Raw genomic sequence first — 22,768 nt, 5'->3', positions numbered from 1 at the left:
CCAAAAAAATCCTGAAGGAGAATGTCCGGCCATCTGTTTGTGACCTCAAGCTGAAGCGAACTTGGGTTCTGCAGCAGGACAATGATCCAAAACACACCAGCAAGTCCACCTCTGAATGGCTGAAGAAAAACAAAATGAAGACTTTGGAGTGGCCTTGTCAAAGTCCTGACCTGAATCCTATTGAGATGCTGTGGGATGACCTTAAAAAGGCAGTTCATGCTCGAATACCCTCCAATGTGGCTGAATTACAACAATTCTGCAAAGATGAATGGGCCAAAATTCCTCCACAGCGCTGTAAAAGACTCATTGCAAGTTATTGCAAATGCTTGATTGCAGTTGTTGCTGCTAAGGGTGGCCCAACCAGTTATTAGGTTTAGGGGGCAATCACTTTTTCACACAGGGCCATGTAGGTTTGGATTTTGTTTTCGCTTAATAATAACAGCCTTCATTTAAAAACTGCATTTTGTGTTTACTTGTGTTATCTTGGACTAATATTTAAACTTGTTTGACGATCTGAAACATTTAAGTGTGACAAACATGCAAAAAAATAAGAAATCAGGAAGGGGGCAAACACTTTTTCACACCACTGTATATATATTTAAAAAAAGATGCTGCAATATTTTTAGTCCATTATTACTGTAATCTGTTTATTAATAATAATTCTCCACAAAAAGAAAAAAAGACTGAAATAGCAGGGATTGAGAACATGAGTTTTGGTTAATTGCGTTCAAGACGGACCTGCTGTGAGGTTTTACACAACAAAACAATTCCACCATTACTGTATTGATACAACAGGACTGTGTGTGAAAAAGACAATCTGGAGAACTTCATGTCATCATTAGGCCTTCATTTGTCCAAATAATTTTCAATCTCAAGTTTAACAACCTCATCACCTCTCACCCCATTCAAAAAGTGCAAAGAGTGATTCAACATACAAAAAGGCACAATCATCTGTCAGAGCTGACTAATGATGAAGAAAAAACTTGAACAAATTCTGGTTGTGTACATGAAATATGTGATCTGTCATTCACTGCAATGCTTTGAGTACAATTAATGTATACCCTACAAGTACACAGGATATTGCTTTTAATTTTGGTTTGTTACACAACAGGTCGACACGGTGTGACTCTAAACACAGCACTGGTCAAAGAACATGTACATAACAGAAAAAACTGTGGCACACTCAAATGACTTTGTCCAGTATTTCTAGAATGCTGCTGTGGAAAAGGCCTGTTTTCCCACTGATCTCTTGGGTCACGAGAAGCCTTCCGTCCTGTCGCGGCCTATGAACAACCACTATTTCCCCTTCCGTCAGTGTGAGTTCTGCATCTGTCTTAGCGTTATACCCCTTTAGCGTCCTGTGTCTGAAGAAAATATAATTAGTTAGTCGGAATGCACCAATCTAGTGTCAGGATGTGCATAATCAGTTAAAGTATCTGAAAGTTTCTTCGAATTATGACAGGAAGTGTTTTTCTCTATCTGTTAAAACAAACACAATTTGTGCATTATCGCATTAAATATCTGCTAACTGTCAAATGTTCTGATAGGAAAAAATATTGCATTTATAGATAATTTTACACATAAGAATCTTTTGATCAGATACCATGTAACAACACTTCCTCTTTAAGGCAGGCCTCGCCTCACCTAATAGGGCTGGACTGGTTGTTGATCAGCATTGGTTTCATATTTAGTGAGAGGCAGTCCACAGTGGCATGATCTTGGCCTTTAGTCCTTCTGGGTAGAGGTGTTTTTGTGTCTTTAAGAACTAAGGAACTTCCATCGCGACCCAAGATGGCTGATGGATTCCAGTGGTCTAGGGATGAGAGGCCAGGCTGGGAACTAGTGGTGATATGTTCTGCAGATGAGGGGGGCGTCATTTTTGTTATCTGAGGCTCATCCTGTGTCAGGAATCTTACTGACTTTATTGGCTAAAGGAACAAAAACAAACCATATATTGAATCAGTCACAGTAAAACCACACACAATTTTTTTTTTATACTGCTTGTTTCATTTGAAACTAGAACACGATTCTAGAAAATTTTGTCTCAACTTGATTTCATTGCATTCTATCCATTTAAAATGTTTACTTAAGTCATTTGAGCTGGGACTACATGAATACTTTTTGTGGTGGTTAATGTAGTATTGATGAAACAGGGAAGGGGATTTCCATTTCCCTGCATACTATGCACTAGACTCGATAAGGAGCAAATGTTAAAATTAAGGATTTCTTTGCAATATGAATATAAAGGGAGATACTTGTTAGTGTTTAATATTTTATGTTGAGATTTAGAGGAGTTTCTGTCATGTTGGAGTTTTGGGGGTTACCATTATGGTGAAGAAAGGAAAGGTAGATGTCACACATGAAGTTGATTGCTCACTTTGTAAGTTTGGAATAATGTACAGATTTTGCTGTTTCAGAAGGAAATTAGTACTTTAATTCACAAAAGTGACATTCAGCTGATCACAAAGTATAGTCAGGACATTACTGATGTAAAAAAACAGCACCATCACTATTTAAAAAAGTCATTTTTGATCAAATCTAGACAGGCCCCATTTCCAGCAGCCATCACTCCAACACCTTATCCTTGAGTAATCATGCTAAATTGCTAATTTGGTACTAGAAAATCACTTGCCATTATTTCAAACACTGTTGAAAGCTATTTGGTTCATTAAATGGAGCTTAACATTGTCTTTGTGTTTGTTTTTGAGTTGTCAGATTATGCAATAGACTGGCATGTCTTAAGGTCAATATTAGGTCAGAAATGGCAAAAAAGAAACAGCTTTCTTTAGAAACTCATCAGTCAATTCTTGTTTTAAGGAATGAAGGCTATACAATGCTTGAAATTGCCAAAAAAACTGAAGATTTCATACAAAGGTGTACACTACAGTCTTCAAAGACAAAGGACAACTGGCTCTAATAAGGACAGAAAGAGATGTGGAAGGCCAGATGTACAACTAAACAAGAGGATAAGTACATCAGAGACTCTAGTTTGAGAAATTGATGCCTCACATGTCCTCAGCTGACAGCTTCATTGAATTCTACCTGCTCAACACCAGTTTAATATACAACAGTAAAGAGAAGACTCAGGGGTGCAGGCCTTATGGGAAGAACTGGAAAGAAATAAACACTTTTGAAACAGTTAGAGTTGGCAAACAAACACAGACATTGAACAACAGATAACTGGAAAAGAGTGTTCTGTGGGATCAGCTAGACAGTAAGGTGTGTGAGAAGTGCCCGAAAAGACAGCCACATCTATGTCAAGTGCTACAGGAAGCGAGGGGTGAAATGTCACTGGAGTATCTGGACTAACTGACAGCTAGACCGCCAAGGATCTGCAAAGCTGTCATTGCTGCACGTGGAGGATTTTTTTATGAGAACTCTTTAAAGTAGTTTAAGAAGTTCTGAAAAAACATTTAAAATTTTAATAGTAATTTTTCATGTTATTAATGTCCTGACATTGTGATCGGTTGAATGCCACTTTGGTGAATAAAAGTACCAATTTCTTTCCATAAGAGCAAAATCTGTACATTATTTAAAACCTTTGGCCGACAGTGTAGTTACTAAACTACATTCACTTTCATTAGTTAGTATATTAAAAAATAAAAGAGATTTATTTGAGTTACATTAACACATCTAATTTTGTTGGGTTTACCCAATTCAACTAGTTTTTCTTCAAAAAGTGTTTGTGTTTAGATTACATAGTCATTTTATGTTAAGAGAACTCATTTCAAACATGTGGAACCACGGTTCATGATTAAATCCTGTTAAGCCAAAGAGCTGTTTTTTTGTGTGCAGCCCAACATATGATTTTAGGTTTTAATTCACCTGAACACAACAAATGTAAAACATCTGGGGCTGTATTACTGAAACTTGTTATCTTAAGTCTTAGGTTAAGATCTGACAAGTTCAAGTTAGGATTCTTCAGTCGCCACAGTTACTAAACAGATAAGATTGTCTTCTAGAGTTAAGAGGTTTCTCTAATACAGCCCGGAGCCATTCAAAGAGTAACTTAAATTCCTAAAACACATGCAGGTGATTTTTACCTTCTCTGCATTGTACTTAAGAGCATCTGGTTTAATCAGAATGGACTGAGGAGTTGTGGTTGCCTCTTTTTGGGGAGGGTCTCCGTTTCCTGTTTGATATCCACCAGCAGGGGGTACTGTTGCTTCATATGCCCTATGTTGCATCTTGATGGGATTTGAGAATAAACCATTTCTCTTTTTGGGGAGAACAGGTGAGCGACCAAAAGTAGTATAGATCTGCCCCAAATCCTGAGGTGGAGGCTGAAGGCTGAGGATGGAATTTGAACTGTAGCTTCCATAGTGAGGCAACCCTGAAAATAAAAAAGGCAAAGCAGAAGTGTATAAGCAAATCAGACTGAATATATACCTGCTCAAGAAACAACACAGACCATGAAACACAGCCCATGAACATAAGGGTCATTCTTTGAAACGGGTGCCTTTTCCATTTTGAAAAAACAGTGTTTAAGTAATATTCAGTAAGAAATTCTCTCATAATTTACACATCTTCATGCCATCCCAGATGTGTATGACTTTCTTTCTTCTGCTGGACACAAGCAAATTTATTTCAGCTCTGTAGGTCCTTTCAATGCAAGTGAAGTGGCCAGATCTTTGAAGCTCCAAAAATCACATAAGCACAGCATAAAAGTAATCCATATGACTCCAGTAGTTTAATATGTCTTCTGAAGCGATGCAATCACTTTGGGTGAGAAACAGATACATTTTTCAATCCTTTTTTACTATAAATCTCCACTTTCACTTGCAGAATGTAAAAAAAAGAAAAAAAGAAAAAGACTTAAATATTGATCTGTCTCTCCACCCACACCTATTATATCACCTCAGAAGATATGGATTTAGCCACTTGGTCTTATGGATTACTTTTATGCTGCCTTCATGTGATATTTTGAGGTTGAAAGGTCTGGTCACCATTCATTTGCATTGTGAGGACATATAAAGCTGAAATATTCTTCAAAAAATCTTTGTGTTCTTCAGAACAAAGAAAGTCATACACATTTGGGATGGCATGAGGGTGAGTAAATAATGAGAGATTTTTCATTTTTGGGTGAACTTTCCCTTTAAAATTGTCACCTTTTGACAAACATAACAAAATATAAGATAAAGTGAGAAAATCTGAATTATTTTTTAATTGTCTTTGGCAGAGTTCCTTTGCTCAAAGAATAAGAATGTCATTATAAGTTATGATTGTAACAGGGTTCCGGCATCACCTGGGTAAAAAACGTAAACTTTTAAAAATACGTGACAACAACTAAAATGAGAAAATACTACGTTTTATGCTCATATATTTTTATCAATCAAAATGTTTTGCAAATCATCATATTTACACATTAATAAGGGACACAAAAGGCACCTGTGTTGTAGAAAGACCCATAAATACATATATATTGACCTAAAATAGGCAAAATTAGTACATAAAACCCCTTGGAAACATCAAACTGATAAGATATATTTTGATTCACAAAAGCTGCACAGGTTTACTTACACTACTGTACATGGCCAGAAGTATGTGGACACCCCCTTCTAATTATAATTTATAACAATCGAAAATGAATAACAGTATTAATCTATAACAAATCATTCAGACAAATTTTAATGCTCTGGCATACAATGACATTCTAGATTTTTGTGTATAAAATTGTATTGCAACAGTTTGGTGAGGGCCCTTTTCTGTTCCAGCATGACAATGAACCTGTGCACAAAGCAATGTCCATAAATAAATAGTTTACGGATGCTGGTGCGGAATAACTTGACTGGCCTGCACAAAGCTTTTGGGATGAATTGGAACACCAACAGCGAGCCAGAGCCCATCACCCAACATCAGTAACTGTCTGAAAATGGGAACAAATCCCTGCAGCCATGTTCCAACATACACTCACTGAGCAATTTATTAGGAACACTATGGTCCTAATAAAGTCCCCGAAGTGGTCCTCAGCTGTTGCAGCTCATCCGTCTCAAGGTTTGACGTGTTCTGCATTCTGAGATGCTATTCTGCTCACTACAATTGTACAGAGTAGTTATCTGAGTCAGCTCGAACCAGTCTGGCCATCCTCTATTGACCTCTCTCATCAACAAGGCATTTCCTCTGTAGAACTGCCACTCACCAGATGTTTTTTTTTATTTTTGGCACCATTCTGAGCAAACTCTAGAGGCTGTTGTGCGGGAAAATCCCAGGAGATCAGCAGTTACAGAAATACTCAAACCAGCCCATCTGGCACCAACAATCATGCCATGGTTGAAATCATTGAGATGACATTTTTTCTTCATTCTGATGGTTGATCTGAACATTAACTGAAGCTCCTGACCCATATCTACATGATATTATGCATTGCACTGCTTCCACATGATTGGCTGATTAGATAATCACATGAATAAGTAGGTGTACAGGTGCTCCTAATAAAGGGCTCATCGAGTGTACAGTGACAGCTGTTATAGCAACAAAGGGAGCGATTAATGCCCATGCCTTTGAAATTAAATGTTCAACAAGACACAAGAGCATCACTGAGGTCAGGCACTGATGTTGGTGTTCCAATTCATCCCAAAGGTGTTCAGTTGGGCACCATAGCATTAAGATTTGTCCTCACAGAAATGACTGGAATAGCTAGTGTAAACCCGTTAATTAAAATTGGGTGTCCACATGCTTCTGGCCATATAGTGTAAGTTTTTGTCCTCCCAAACCAGAGATGCAGCATGCTGGGGCTTGTTGTTTCTCACCCCTGTGTGAAGCATGGAGGGTGCGTCTCACTGTGCCCCACCCCTGCTTCCCGCCCTGCTGCGGTGCTCTACCAGGCCCGGCAGATGACATCATCGGCATTGTAGCTGAAGGGGAGTCTGTGTTTACTCTGTCTAGGGCCAGGATATCAGCCTGGGGCTTGAGTGGGGTGTGTCTTTTTGTTGATACAGTGCTTGTGTTAGGAATGGCAGGTTTGGTTTGTTCAAGAAACCTTGCAGACGTTCTGTGAGAAAGACAATATATTACTGTAACCTTGATATTCATTATAAAAGGCCTGCTCACTTTAAGATAAACGTTCCATTTGGAACCCAAAATCATTGTACAGCATAACGAAAAGAACAGAATGCAGGTTTCTCAAAACACATTTTTAATAGTTGAAGTTCTTTTAAAATTGCCTCGGCATCTAAACATTTTGGTGCACCTGTGAGACACTATAAACACTGGGAGATGTGGCACAACGGTCACAGATGTCTGTCTAGCACATATTTACATAGAAAAATAATAAAAAAATCACTGTGGATAAAAATATGTGTTCTGTGTGAACAGCCCCTAAACTAGAGAAGGACCTTCTAAAGTTCCACAAATAATTCTTTGAAAATGATATATGCACTGGTGCTTAAAAGCACACAGAAGAAATACAGTAATATAAGAACCTATAATGCAACTTCAATAATTTGATAACACTTTACAATAAGGTTGTATTCATTAACATTAGTTAACTATATTAGTTTACCTGAAATAACAAAGAACAGTACTTTTATAGCACTTTTTAATCTTGGTTAATGTTAATTTCAACATATCTTTTTTATTATTATTAAAAACTATTAGTTAATAACAATGAACAATTGCATTAAAAAAAAAATAATGTTAAAGGTACAGTAAACAATTTCTGAAATATTTTAATGAACTAAATATCGTGAGATATCTCACTGGTCTCTGTGACAGCACTACACTCTGTAAACAGCAAAAAAATGTTGGTGAACCGTGACCTCTGACGCTTTCTGCCTGTCAATCATTTTGTGTGTTCTCATAGTGTTGTAGCTGCCATGTTGCTCATAACAGTTGTCAGTTGAGGGCGCTATTTTCCTGCTGTTGTTTTTGACAACCATTTCTGCTGGATGCCAGTCTCAATAAAGCTCATTTAGTATCTTTGGAATCCAGGGTTTTGTAAAGAGCGGGCATGGTTAATCCAACGGCTCAGCTTGTGGAAATTCCAGAACAGCTAAAATTGCTTACAGCACCTTTAATTAACATTTACTAAAATTACTAAATGCTATTTAAATATTGTTAATTGTTAGTTTATGATCCCGAATGCATTTACTTACTGTGTACAGTAAAGTGTTACAAATAACATTTTTAAATCTCCAAAGAATCATACTGCCAACACAAATTCTTGCTAAACATAAGGGGTTACAAAGAATCACTGAAGAACTTTTATTTTTAAAGATGTAACTTTACAATACATTTCTATATGTTAAAATTAATCAATGCATTAGGTATCATAAACTTACAATGAACAATATTTTTTCCAGCATTTATTAGTCTTGCTTAACGTGAATTTATAAATATACCATTGTTCATTGCTAATTCATAATGCATTAACTAATATTAACATGCCATTTAATATTAAAAATGTATTAGTAGGCCTATATGAAGAAATTAACATCAACCATGAATGATAAATTAATTGAATGAATTGTTAATTCATGTTTGCTGTAGCATCAACTAATGTTAATGTACACAACCCTATTGTAAAGTGTCACCAGCGTACATGTATTTGAATGACTTTGTACCATTGCACGTATGAAGGAGATGGAGAGGAGAGGTGTTGCCAAGATGTTGTAATGTAACTCACCTAAGCACAGGTGTGACATAGTTGGCTGGCAGGATGCCTACTTTGCCTGTTCGAAGAGATAGTCCACGCAGCCAGCCCTCTTTGAATTTCCCATAAACCCCCACCATTTCACCCTTCCTCAGCTCCAGCTCCTCTGAGCGATGGGGAGTGTAGGAATACAGCGTAGCACACCTAAACAGACCCATTTCATCAAGTGAAAAGCTCTCAGTTTCTAATAAATGTCTCTGGGCCACAAGATCAAGTACACAAAATGTAACACTTTCTGCTAATGTAAAATTGTTTTTATAGCTTTAGGTTCCATATCTTTATGACACATTTCAATGGAGTGAGTGAAGTATGCTGTACACTTTTAGGCACTCACACACTGATGGAGAGCTGTTGGGTTGTGGACATCTTGCTCTCTGAGGGTAAGGGAGGCCCCTGAGGGTTAATCAGTGCCATGGTGATGGCTGGTGGACTTTCACCGTTCATTTTTCTGTCCCTCTATTATAGTGAAAAAACAACTGGTAATTTTCTTCTTTTTGCACAGACACAAAAACAATACTTAGTCTTTTGAATACTAGTGTTTGGAAACCGTAGCTTTGTTGAACTCAAAACATTCACAATTATTTTGCCTCTAGAAGTATATAGAACTTATGTTGTAGCTTCAAAACAGTTTCATATCCATAATGAGATAAAGTACTGATCAGCTTAGTGCTTGTTTAATGCTTGTTAATGACTTATTAAATTATAATAATGTGTTACCCAATTATAAAATGATTATTCTGCCAGTCAAGCATTTCCCCTTTTTAATCAATCTCTAAAATCAACTACACACAGAAAGCCTTTTACTGATTTGCATTCACTGTTTGACAGTCACATACAGTATATCATAATGAAGGATTGAGGTTAATTCAGGAGTTATTTCTGTACTTCTCTAACAAAACAGCAACTTAAACATCTTTGACATCAGACACAGAGCTGACTCAGACAGGAAATAGCCTCAGATTGAGACTTTTCCTTGCTCTGATAACATACTACTAAGATTAAGAGCATTGGCTCATGGAAGAGAGTCAGGTGGGCTGGCTGAGAACCGAGTCATGGGTCTTTTTCTTAAACTGAAATCCAATCTAATATTATCCAATTACGACAGCATGATGATACAAGAGTTTCCATATCAACAAGACAGTCTGCGACCAGTCTCTTGTAGAGTTTCTGTAGCTTTGACAATTTCCATGCCTCTCTAAAATGTTTACACCTTTTCCCATAATTATCTCAGAGGGAGTAGGTGATTACAGTTTAGTTACATCAGCACTTGAAAACACAAGGCCTTGAGAGTTTCACATAATGTAAAAGCTATATTATGATGCTGATTTCCTAATCTCTTAAAATTGCAACACAAACACAAAGCATTAATTCAGGACAGTCAATTCTCCCTGTCTTGGAGACAATATTCAATATAATAAAGGCATGATGAACGATTAAAAAAAAAAAGTGTCAGTTTCCGAAGACTTGTTTGGTTACGTTTTTGTTTGGTTTCTTCTTTTGTATTCTGGGGAACTTCAGTTTTAAAGTCTGCTCTGTTAGCAGGGCCACTGGTCAGTCATTACAGTACAGCAAAAGCATTTAAAAGCAGGTTATAGAAGCAATCTCCTTAAATGGCAGTCTTTAAAGAAATAGCTCACTAAAAAAAATTTACATTCTGTCATCATTTACTCACCCTCATGTTGTTCCCAACCCCATTCTTTCTTCCCTAGGAAGGAAATAGTCAGCAGGCTGTCCTGGTTGCTTTTTTCCATATAATGAAAAAGAATGGTGACTGAGGCTGTCGTGCTCCAAAAATGACAAAAAAAGCACCATAAAAGTACTGAATCACAAAAGTACACTGTATGAAAAGAGTAAAATCTGGAAAAATGCGGGAATAGTAAACTCCCACTTAACTTCAAGTTTGTCAGATGTATTAAGGAAAAACGGACCCAAGTAACCATTAATGCCCACAAAAAGGCACACACCTCAATTCAGCGGACATGTAAAGGGAACTGTAAAGTTTGACGGAAATGTACAGAGGATATTCGACTTGTTGTGACGACTGATGGCAGTTCTGCTGTGAGGTCCTTTTATATGTTAATGACTGGCAATCGTGAGTGAAAAGTGTTAGGTGCTTGCTGTGTTTTCAGAGTACAGGGGAAGACAAATAACTGAAAGTTTGGCTTATTGTAGGCTACAGCTAACTACATTACTGTACAGACAAACATGCTAAAATAAACACTCTGAAATTACCAAAATTTTAACTCAAATATTTATTTTACTTAATATTTTTGACAGACATTACAGAAAAAAACTCTGATTTTAAAATAATTTATCTGTGTATATTTATTTTTTTGTTATGTAAGTTTTCAATCTGATACCACTGTGTTGAAATAACAGTTCATTTAAATTTCTAATGGATCATTCATAACAACTGCCAAAAGCATTTGGTCAATAGCCATGATCACTTGGTCAAAAAATGTCAACCAAACTGTTTTGCAGAAAATCGCATAACATAAAAAGATTTAAAAAGTTGTTTTTTTTACAAAGTACAGGTACAAAATAAATTGAATCTGTCCCATTAAAAAGCTTTACTGTACAGTACAGTAGTAAAACTAAATTAAGAAGTTAATAAAATAACAATAACAAAAAAATAAGTAATAAAAGCAGAAAAAAATATATAATATGTATATGTATAATATAAATATAATATAAATAAATAATATGCAATTATTAAATATCTGTTGTTAAAAAAATAGTTTAAAAGTCTGGTGCAGACACCAGCACACTAACATCCCATGCTGGCTGACCAGCACTCAAAACAACATATGCTGGTGACCAGAAATGTTGGCCATTTCAGCTAGGAAGGCTTTAAGTGTGTCTATACAGAAAAGACTTAAAAAAAAATAAACATACACTGAGAAATATTTAGTGGACAACTAGCCCCGGTCTCACCATTGTTGACTATTCATGACTGACCCCCTTCCCCACCCCCATCCCTACATACACACCTCCATCTACACCACCCCCCCCCCCCCCCCCCGAAAGTGAAAGTAAAAGTGAAGATTTATAGTAATAAAAAAAAAAAAAGGACTGTTTCTCAACCACAACTATTATATAGCTTCTGCAGACATAGATGAAAACACTGGAGTCATATTGATTACTTTTATGCTGCCTTTATGTGATTTTTGGAGCTTGAAAGGTCTGGTTACCATTCACTTGCACTGTATGGACCTACAGAACTGAAATATTCTTGTAAAAATCTTCGTTTGTGTTCTGCAGAAGAAAGAAAGTCATACATATTTGGGATGGCATGAGGGTGAGTAAATGGCAAGATAATTTTCATTTTAGGGTGAACTATCCCTTTAAGATGTCCAACTAATGACATAAACTTCGGTCTGTTCCTCACTCTACGCATTTGTATGGCTTCAAAAAGCATATATGATGGTTTTACAAGAATTTTTTGTCAACACAGCCGCAGTCCTCATTCACTTTCATTATATGAAAAAAGCGGCCAGGACATTCTGCTAAATATCATCTTTTGTGTTTCACAGAAGACAAGTCAAACATGTTTGAAACAACATAAGGGTGAGTAAATGATGAGAGAGTTTGCTAAATTATTTTCCTGTCCATCAAAAGGATACCACTGCCGAGTCAGTGGACATGTTTCCTGTGACTGCACAAAGTGTTGCACATTCTTAAGAAAAACACAAATAATGCAAAAATCCAGTGTTAACTTTCATAATGTCATAAAGGTCATAATGTAAGGCAGAGTGACTCCTCTGCCCATGATATGATGTTTTCCTCGCCTTCTATTAATGACACAGCTGATGGCAGGAGGGGAGAGAGTCACTGCTCAATGAGCCTTTCAACCAGATAAGAGGAAAGTGTTATGTAACCCAATATGAGTCATGAGCTTGCAAAGCAGCAACAGAGAAAGGGGCATTTTTAGCTCGCAAGCATACTGGCTTCCACCGAAGCAGGATAGTATTTTACACTGACAGAGAAGAGAATAATTTTTTAACTATTTTACAGAAAAGATGAGAATATGCAGGAAAAAATTATTCATTTTAAGTACGTTAGATGCCACGTCTGTAGTAAATGTTGAAAAAAACAAGTAAATTAACAATGAATTTAAAGCTTCATGTCAATACTTTCCCAGGATTTTTAACTTCTGATGTATGATTGAGAGATTAAATTGGGCATGTTGTAACAGAGATAATAATTATTGTACCTGTTTTTTCAAGGAGGATCGCAGACAGCAAAAACAACCATTGCCTCACCATACCAAAATTAACTTCTCTGACACATCGACTCTTTCAACACTAACGAATCTGAACAAGATGTTATGGTGAACTCACGTTTTATCATCAAAGAAACACCCGTAAAGCCAAATCATAGCATTGCATGAAAGAAACACATGCATGGCTAAGTAGTCACATAAACAATCATCATTCCAATACAAATGAATCTGAGGCACAAATGCGAGTTCTTACCTTAGGCAAGTTTCTGCGAGAGCTCCTCAAACGCGGTCTGTTAAATGTTTCAAGTTGTGGCGTCTTGCTGTAGGCAGTGTGTGCGCTGGAGCTGATGTGAGGTGGCTGCAGGCTCTGGCCAAGGGGAGGATAGTTCAGGCTGTTGAGGAGACTGACATTTGGAGGCCTGGCTTGCTTAGAGGATGCTCCAGAGAGTCGCCTGTGGGCGAGAGCATCCACGTTAACCCTAGTGCCGCTCCGTGGGTGTGATTCCACAGAGTCCCTCCTTTTTCGTTTTTCTAGAAGCTCGTATGCTGCTGGATTTGGCTGTGGAAGACACAAAGTGCATTAAAGGAAGCGGAGGTACAATACTGGGTCTCTCCTGGCCAGCCTAAACCACTTCACCTGATGCAAATCTAGCCCCGAGATTTTCAGTAAGGAAAAGTGGTAGCTCAAAGCTATTAGTCCCACCTGCTTACCCGAAACTTCCTTTTCAGCCTTGAATTAAATTGTCAGCCGCAGCTGCCAGGATTTTAAGATGGACTAGTGCAGCACATGTGGGCAGCACGGACGCTCCCCCTCCCCTTCCCCATGATGTGCTGCTCTGTCACCACAATAAAAGAAAGCATTACTGTGGCTTCACGCCTGGCTGGTCACTATCTGGATGCCAGACTGAATGAGGCTGATGCAACATTGTTTTGAGAGGGGGGCCGGCTGTTTTATCTCACTAAAGTCAGATATAATCCAGCACATGGATAAGGAATGCCATTCTTATCTGGAGTTTAATTATCCAGCCGCACATGCAGTTCACTGGAGCAGCAGCATCAGAACAATGAACACGTCAGTCGCTGGACTGCAGTGTAAGAGATAGTTGGCTCAATAATGAGGTCTAAAAGCTCATTATCACACTCCATAAGTAACTACTCACACCATGAGAGCTAAAAGATTAGTTCCTTTTGATCTGAGTTTAATTGCGGCATTAAACAGGGAAAAAATAAGGGGACATCGATTAGATGGCCAAATAATTAAGAAGAATTAACGTCACAAAGCAATAATTGTATGAAATGAGTAATGTTATTTCAAATGATTATTACTCCATAAACCCCAAGCCAGTACTAAATCTAATGGAAAATATGTACACAACTTACATTAAAAGCTTAAGATCTTGGGTGAATCTTACGAAAACTGTTAAGACATTTCAGCCCAAAATCAAAAGGAAAAAAATAAGATATGGCTTCATTTTGTTTATGCAAAACATAATTAAAGGGATAGTTCACCCAAAAGTTAAAATTCTCTCATCATTTACTCACCCTAATGCCATCCCAGATGTGTACGACTTTCTTCTGCAGAACACAAAGATATTTGGAAGAATATTTCAGCTCTGTAGGTTCTCACAATGCAATTGAATGGTGGCCAGAACTTTGAAGCTCAAAAAAAAAAAAAAAAACTAAATCACATAAAGGCCACATAAAAGTAATTAATACGACTGCAGTGGTTTAATCCATGTCTTAAGAAGCCATATGATAGGTGTGGGTGAGAAATCTCCACTTTCACATTCTTTCACATTTTGAAAGTGAAAAGATTTATGATAAAAAAAGAACTTAAATATTGATCTGTTTCTCACCCACACCTATCATTTAGCTTCTGAAGATATGGATTAAATCATTGCAATTCTTGGGATTGCTTTTATGTGGCCTTTGTGATTTTTGGAGCTTCAATTATCTGGTCACCATTTACTTGCATTGTAAGGACAAACGGAGCTCAGATTTTCTTCTAAATATCTTTGTTTGTGTTCAGCAGAAGAAAGAAAGTCATGCACAGCTCTGGAAAAAATTAAGAGACCACTGCAAAATTATCAGTTTCTCTGGATTCAGAGTAAAAATGAAAATGTTTGAAAATTGAACATTTTTGTTTTATTCTATAAAGTACTGACAACATTTCTCCCGAATTCCAAATAAAAATATTGTCATTTAGAGCATTTATTTGCAGAAAATGACAACTGGTCAAAAATATGCTGTGTTTTCAGACCTCGAATAATGCAAAGAAAACAAGTTCATATTAATTTTTAAACAACAAAACACTAATGTTTTAACTTAGGAAGAGTTCAGAAATCAGTATTTGGTGGAATAACCCTGATTTTCAATCACAGCTTTCATGCATCTTGGCATGCTCTCTACCAGCCTTTCACATTGCTATGCACCCTCAGATCATCACCGATCCTCCACCTGGTCGTCTAATGTTTAGATGGAGACCTGGAGAGACCTTCAAGCCACAGTGTCTCGCACCCACTGTGAAATTTGGTGGAGGATCGGATAATTTTGCAGTGGTCTCTTAATTTTTTCCAGAGCTGCACATCTGGAATGGTATGAGGTTGAGTAAATGATGAGTCAATTTTCATTCTTGGGTTAGCTATCCCTGTGTTGCATTGTGACATTATTTTCATGACAACTAAGCACCCTCTCCCAATTCTCAGTAGCTTACTGCAGGGGTTTTCAAACTGTGGTCCTGGGACCCCTGGGGACTGGAAGGGGGTCATTTTGTTTCCATTTACTTTTTTCCCCCATCATTACTGAATTTGACATGATTATTATTTTATCCCGCTTTCTAAAGACTGGTTGGAAATAATTAAATGAATCACCATAAAAAATTAAAACAAATCTGCATATAATTTTTTGATAAAAAATGTACGTAGTGTATATTTCTAGAACCATTGGCTGTCACCTTCAACTTAGGGGGACATATAAGGCCATATTCTCTGTAAATGCTTCAGAAAGATTTATTGTAAAAAGCACTTTACAAATACATTTTAATTTAATTGAAAATGTTTCAATTATACATCTAACATTACACTAATAATAATTTAAAAAAAATGACTATATATTAAAATAAGAGTAAATCATTTTGGAGATCATATTTTGCAGATACTGTTTACATTTTTTAGCTTTAGTACAATGACAGTATAAATACAAAATATGTCTAATTTTGCTTACATGTTTTTTTTAAATATCACTTACTATTTTTTTACACACAGTAAAAATGGGTCTTTATACATTTATAAGCTGTATTTATATTCTAGGAAGGGGGTCTCTTGCAAGGGGATCATCATATTAGGTGGTCCTTGGCATTGAAAAGTTTAAAAAACCCTGACCTACTGTAATGCAACAAACTGTACATTTATTTAAATTGTAAAGTACATTTGTAAAATAACATTTTAAGAATACATCATAGTACTATTTGTTGTCCTCCCTTTAATTTATGTTGTATGATGTTTAATTACACTTCATACAACAAAACTTAACTTTAAATGATCACAATTAGAGTAACTGTCTGCACAGGATTCTTTTCATTATTGTATTACTGTAATGACAATGTAATTATTTAGCATTGCAGTAATAAGAATTTAGATGGAAATGTGCTTAATTGTATGAAAATATTATGCAAAATGATGAAATGAGACCAAGGCATGTTCTTCACAGTTTTCGTGAGATTCACCCAAGATTTTGTACTGGCTAGGGGGTTATGCAATAATAAGATATTCACCCTCTTATCAAATTATTTTCAGCTAAGAAAAAAAGCTGTTGTCTTACCTCTGTGAGCTGCAAAGGAAAAATTCCAACTTTCTCTCCAAGTTTACCCTCAACCCAATTTTCATCCAATTGTTTAATGAGAGTTATGCTGTCTCCCTGTAGAGGAAATAGAGATAACCATGTGTTAGGCAGCTGAGGGTGTATGGGCATCCCTGAAGAGCTGTCCCTTTTGTGTCTGCAGGACTATTACACCCTTAACTCAGCTCCAGACCCATTTGGACCATCTGCTCTTTAAAAAAAAAAAGAAAAAGAAAAAAACACTCCAGGAGAATGTCCTTTAATGGATCCTGTGCCTGAGTCAAAACTGTTATATAATTCAAGTCCTGCAGTCTAACAACAATGGTGCTACATTAGAGAGCCTAAACTAAGCAAAGTTGAATTTCTATTCTTCCCATATTTTAATTGCTTAAAAGGGGCAATTTACTATATTAATATTTTTATTACTTACTACTAGAATTACCAAAGAGGATGCGTTTAATCTTTAAATGCATCAGTGCTTCACCAAACATTATTACATACTCGGGTCTTTAGGGACCTGGCACGTTTATGTATCAGAAATGGACCTATAAAATGCCCAGATAGTGTCAAATTTTCTATTTTCATTTTCTTTTTCAAGATAATTAGAAAATATTACAATAGAATATTTTCTGATTTATTTTGATGTTTTGTTTTCATACATCAAAGAGATGATGCAACAAATAAAGAACAGGATTCATTACTTCCACACTGAAATTTTATGAAACTCAACTTGTTGTCAAACACATATTGAGCTACACAAAATCTACACATAAGTATTTTGTCAGGCACTTATTGATTAGATAGACGCACAACTTAATTTCAGTAGTACACCCAAATGGCAATAGTTATATCATACTGTTAATGTGTTACACTTAATATAGTTGACTTGTTTCTTCATCAAATAGCAATGTCAAATGTAAATTAAGTCAGTCACTGAAACAACAGCACCACCTTGAGTAAGAAATAGCAAGTATATTCTGTATGTGTACACGCAAATGGAATACTGATAAATCACCACTGTCACACAGAAAATCAATGTGATATTAGACACATGAGTACTGTAATAAAGAAAGAAATATTTTCGGTGATTGTAAATTTAAATAGAAATTAAATAATCATAAAAATATGAAAACACTATAACATATATGGGGTCTTTAAAAGAATGTTCCGGGTTCAAAAAATTTAAGCTAAATAGCATTTGTGGCATAATGTTGATTACCACAAAAATGTATTTCGTCTCGTTCGTCTTCCTTTGTAAGTGCCTCACTGTAACCTCGATTTTTGCTTTTTTTAAAGAAAAGGAGGAACAAGTCGAAATACATTTTTGTGGTAATCAACATTATGCCACAAATGCTGTCTATTTAGCTTAAATTTTTAGGAACAGGGGTCATTTCATTTTTTTCTTTGTTGCAATGTTTTGTTTTATGATTGTGCCATTCTGTTATAACCTACAGTTGAATATGAATCCCATAAGAAATAAATGTATTTTGCCTGCTCACTCATGTTTTCTTTAAAAATGGTACATATATTACCAATTCTCCAAGGGTATGCAAACTTTTGAGCACAACTGTATATCCAATATTTTGGAATAAAGTACAGGTTTTGCTGTTTCGGAAAGAAATTGGTACTTTAATTCACCAAAGTGACATTCAACTGATCACAAAGTATAGTCAGGACATTACTGATGTAAAAAACAGCACCATCACTATTTGAAAAAAGTCATTTTTGATCAAATCTAGACAGGCCCCATTTCCAGCAGCCATCACTCCAACACCTTATTCTTGAGTAATCATGCTAAATTGCTCATTTGTTACTAGAAAATCACTTGACATTATATCAAACACTGTTGAAAGCTATTTGGTTTGTTAAATGAAGCTTAACATTGTCTTTGTGTTTGTTTTTGAGTTGCCACAGTATGCAATAGACTTGCATGTCTTAAGGTCAATATTAGGTCAAAAATGGCAACAAAGAAACAGCTTTCTCTAGAAACTCATCAGTCAATCATTGTTTTGAGGATTGAAGGATATACAATGCTTGAAATTGCCAAAAAACTGAAGATTTCATACAACGGTGTACACTACAGTCTTCAAAGTCAAAGGACAACTGGCTCTAATAAGGACAGAAAGAGATGTGGAAGGCCAGATGTACAACTAAACAAGAGGATAAGTACATCAGAGACTCTAGTTTGAGAAATAGACACTTCACATGTCCTCAGCTGACAGCTTCATTGAATTCTACCCGCTCAACACCAGTTTCATGTACAACAGTAAAGAGAAGACTCAGGGGTGCAGGCCTTATGGAAGAATTGCAAAGAAAAAGCCACTTTTGAAACAGAAAAACAAAAAGGAAAGTTTAGAGTGGGCAAACAAACACAGACATTGGACAACAGATAACTGGAAAAGAGTGTTATGGATCTTAACCCCATTGAGCTTTTGTGGGATCAGCTAGACTGTAAGGTGCGTGAGAAGTGCCCGACAAGACAGCCACATCTATGGCAAGTGCTACAGGAAGCGTGGGGTGAAATGTCACCTGAGTATCTGGACAAACTGACAGCTAGAATGCCAAGGATCTGCAAAGCTGTCATTGCTGCACGTGGAGGATTTTTTGATGAGAACTCTTTGAAGTAGTTTAAGAAGTTCTGAATATTTTTTTCAAATTGTAATAGTAATTTTTCACATTATTAATGTCCTGACTATACATTATGATCAGTTGAATGCCACTTTGGTGAATAAAAGTACCAATTTCTTTCCATAAGAGCAAAATCTGTACATTATTCCAAACTTTTGGCCACCAGTGTAGTTGCACCGAAAAGTATTTGGACACTTAAGTCACACTTAAAAGAAAATATCAAACCAAGTGTCATTTATTTTTAAGGAAGATAGCACAAGCACACTTTTTAAGCAAAACATTTATCAAAAAGAAGTTTTCTAGGTTTAAAACTATAAAACAAGAAATATACTGTTCAAAACTAAGACAAAGTATTTTGACACTTTCTTAGTTGTTATAAACTACACCTCCTAGGACCCCTGCATGAACTTGAATGGAACTGACTTTCACATCCACTAAAAATGACCTTCGGACCAGTGCGTTAAAAGTAACTCCAAAAAATGGCTCAGAAAAGTGAAGTTAATTCTTCAGTTTAGTTAATAAGAACAGGTCTATCAACATTTCCTTCCAGATGCAACATTCATACATTTTTAGCATGGATTAAGTGTCCATGTGCTTTCGGGGGCCACTGTACCAGCCCATTACCAAGCTGAGTTGCATGAAAATCTTGGTGGTACATTGTTTATGGGAGGAAAAACATAATTAAATGAGAATGTTAAAAGATTAACCTTGAAGAAGGTCAAACATTCCCTGCTGTCCTCTGGATCCAGACGGTTAGCATTGAAGTCATAAAGTGCCCGGCACAGAGCCAGGGGCTGGGACTGCTCACTTATGACTTGTACCACATTGCACGGAACCAGACCACTGCCCTCTCTGGCTTCCCCATAAAACCAATTATCATCTACTCTCCAACGTAGATAAATGATGTCACCTGACTTCATTGTGAGCTCCCCAGGCGCATTACCCTGGAAATCATATAAAGCTCGGGCTTGCACCTGAAACAAAGTAAAATCAGATAGCATGTCAGAGATGAAAATAATATTTTATATACAAATAATATACATTATAACATTTATATTAATATAAATATGTTAAAAAAAAAAAAAAAAAAAAACATAACACTTCTATAAATCATAAAAGCATCTAATAGCACTCTTTATTGCATACTTCTGTAGTCCTTTGCATGCATTTCTTTAAACTACAGGCATGCAGTGGGAAAGATTTCCCTAGTGCTCAAAAGCATCCTGAACTTTTAAACAGTGCTACTGCTTGTGACTGCAACAGCAATGGCCTTTCATCCACTGAAACTCAAATCCAGTGACCTACTTAAGCCGAACCAAGGCCCAGTGTGTTCCGGTGGGCATTGTTTAAAGTCACAGACATTATGGACAGATACAGAGTGCTCTTAAGCATTTCAGAAAGACAAATACAAGACAACACAAAAACCACACAGACACCTTTGAATATATGAATTGTCACTGTTCGTCATTATATTTCGCTGTGCAGGATTGTGGTTTACTGTACAAATAACTGGAAAACAAACAACATGTTCTGTTTGATGTAGCACAACAATTGACTCAGTGTAATATGATACATGCAGGACAGAGTTTTGGCAATATTTTTTGCAGCCCTAGCACTATATCAACATAATAATAAACCTGTCAAATCATAATGCCAAAAGCAAAAGCTTTTAATTCAGAAAGGACAGCAAACAACCCTAAATCTTGATGCACAAGCATGCCACAAAATACACTACAAGCAGTTATGAAAAAGAACATGCTGATTTTTTATTTTATTTGAAATGATTATATACGGTCTAATGCAAAAGTACATGCTGTACTCCTTACCCCCTGTGTGTTCAGCCCCTGTTTGGGCAGCTGAAGTTGCAGATCTTGAATGTAACTGCTTAAAAGATCCTCTTGGTCTGTAGAGCACACATATCTCACTGATCTGTCCCTCGGTGTGCCCAGCGGTCCCCACTTCTGCTCCTGGGGTCTCTCTAGGAGTCTCACTAGCAGCAGGTTGGTGGGAAGCTCCTCCACTGATCCTGAAACAGGAGCTCTGCACTCTGGGCAGCACATCTGATGAGGGTGTGATGCCTTATGCTGCTGTAGGCATGGCTTACAGAACGTGTGCTGGCATGGCAAGACCTTGGCAGACACGTCTAAGGGCTCCATACACAAAGGACACTCCAACAAGTTCAACACAGCCAGATCGTCCATGTTACAGGACTAAATCACGAAATCTCAGCACACCTGACAAACATAAAGCGTTTAATATAGCCTAGTTATTATATAAATGAGAATTGGTAACTGATTTGGTCATAAATGTGAATTGGACACATTATGCCACATGGATTCCTTATTTGAAACCGGTTTATAATACACTAGAGCTCGATTTGTGTATTTCCGTCAACACCTGCAACAGGTCTGAACACCGGTGACAGACAGACACGATAGATGTTTACTTTTAGTTTATACAATAATCATTTACCTTAATTAGACATACATAATGAAGACCAGCTGTGTTATTACGTTCTCGTAGATATGAGAAGAATGTTTTCAATGAAATCAACATCGGACGTGTCGGCGCGTGACGTCACATCTACCTGGTAAGGACACACATTTACACAGAGAAAACGAGTTCGATGCGACGAAAAACAGTATCATTTTAGCTATATACAATTTAATATTTACATACCTCATGTCATATAGGTATAGATAAATAGGAAGAAGTTCTGACGATGGAGTGAGAAGCTTTAAACTTGACTATCGCGTGCAGGTGTCATCTTACACTTTCAGTGTCACAGAGATTCAGCCGGAGAAATGGGTTGAGTGTCACGCGGAAGACTTGTGAAGGCAAAACTCCTTTTTGATGAATTGCAATTGGACACGTACTTGTATAAAATAGGTTTATGCAATTTCTGACATAAATGTAGTATTTAATTAATATTAATATTTTGATAATTAGTGAATAGTGTTTTTCTATGTCCTAAGCTTATTAGATCGATAGACAGACGGACGGACGGACCGACCGACCGACAGATGAATAGGTAGACGGATAGGTAGACAGACAGACGGCTAGATAGATGATAGACAGACAGATGGATATAGATGGATGGATGGACAGACGGACGGATGGATGGATGGATAGATAGAGTTGAAGTCAGAAGTTTACATACACTTAGGCTGAAGACATTAAAACTCATTTAACCACTCGACAGATTTCATATTAGCAAACTATAGTTTTGGCAGGTCGTTTAGGACATCTACTTTGTGCATGACACAAATAATTTTTCCAACAATTGTTTACAGACAGATTGTTTAACTTTTAAATGACTATATCACAATTCCAGTGGATCAGAAGTTTACATGCACTAAGTTAACTGTGCCTTTAAGCAGCTTGGAAAATTCCAGAAAATTATGTCAATCCTTTAGGCAATTAGCCAGTTA

The 22,768-nt window shown here is 36.7% G+C and overlaps 1 protein-coding gene across 3 annotated transcripts; it reads right to left on the bottom strand.

Moving 5' to 3' along the window:
- Nucleotides 1-615: 615 nt before the first annotated feature.
- Nucleotides 616-22,133, bottom strand: LOC127413212 (E3 ubiquitin-protein ligase SH3RF1-like). 3 transcript variants are annotated; one of them, XM_051650149.1, is made up of 12 exons: nucleotides 22,017-22,133; nucleotides 21,810-21,924; nucleotides 21,164-21,571; nucleotides 20,045-20,311; nucleotides 16,692-16,787; nucleotides 13,126-13,431; nucleotides 8,985-9,106; nucleotides 8,624-8,794; nucleotides 6,750-6,991; nucleotides 4,044-4,333; nucleotides 1,645-1,928; nucleotides 616-1,364 (listed from the first exon to the last, which is right to left on the bottom strand). In XM_051650149.1, exons 3-12 carry the CDS (start codon nucleotides 21,536-21,538, stop codon nucleotides 1,184-1,186), a joined length of 2,334 nt encoding a protein of 777 aa, XP_051506109.1. In that variant the 5' UTR covers nucleotides 21,539-21,571; nucleotides 21,810-21,924; nucleotides 22,017-22,133; the 3' UTR covers nucleotides 616-1,183. The 3 variants fall into 3 exon arrangements, with proteins under 3 accessions (XP_051506109.1, XP_051506110.1, XP_051506111.1); XM_051650150.1 differs by having other exon boundaries at nucleotides 21,164-21,924; XM_051650151.1 differs by having other exon boundaries at nucleotides 21,810-22,082.
- Nucleotides 22,134-22,768: the final 635 nt, after the last annotated feature.

Source organism: Myxocyprinus asiaticus, chromosome 22 (genome assembly GCF_019703515.2).
Source record: "Myxocyprinus asiaticus isolate MX2 ecotype Aquarium Trade chromosome 22, UBuf_Myxa_2, whole genome shotgun sequence".
NCBI lineage: Eukaryota > Metazoa > Chordata > Actinopteri > Cypriniformes > Catostomidae > Myxocyprinus > Myxocyprinus asiaticus.
This window is presented reverse-complemented; position numbering and strand designations above follow the sequence as displayed.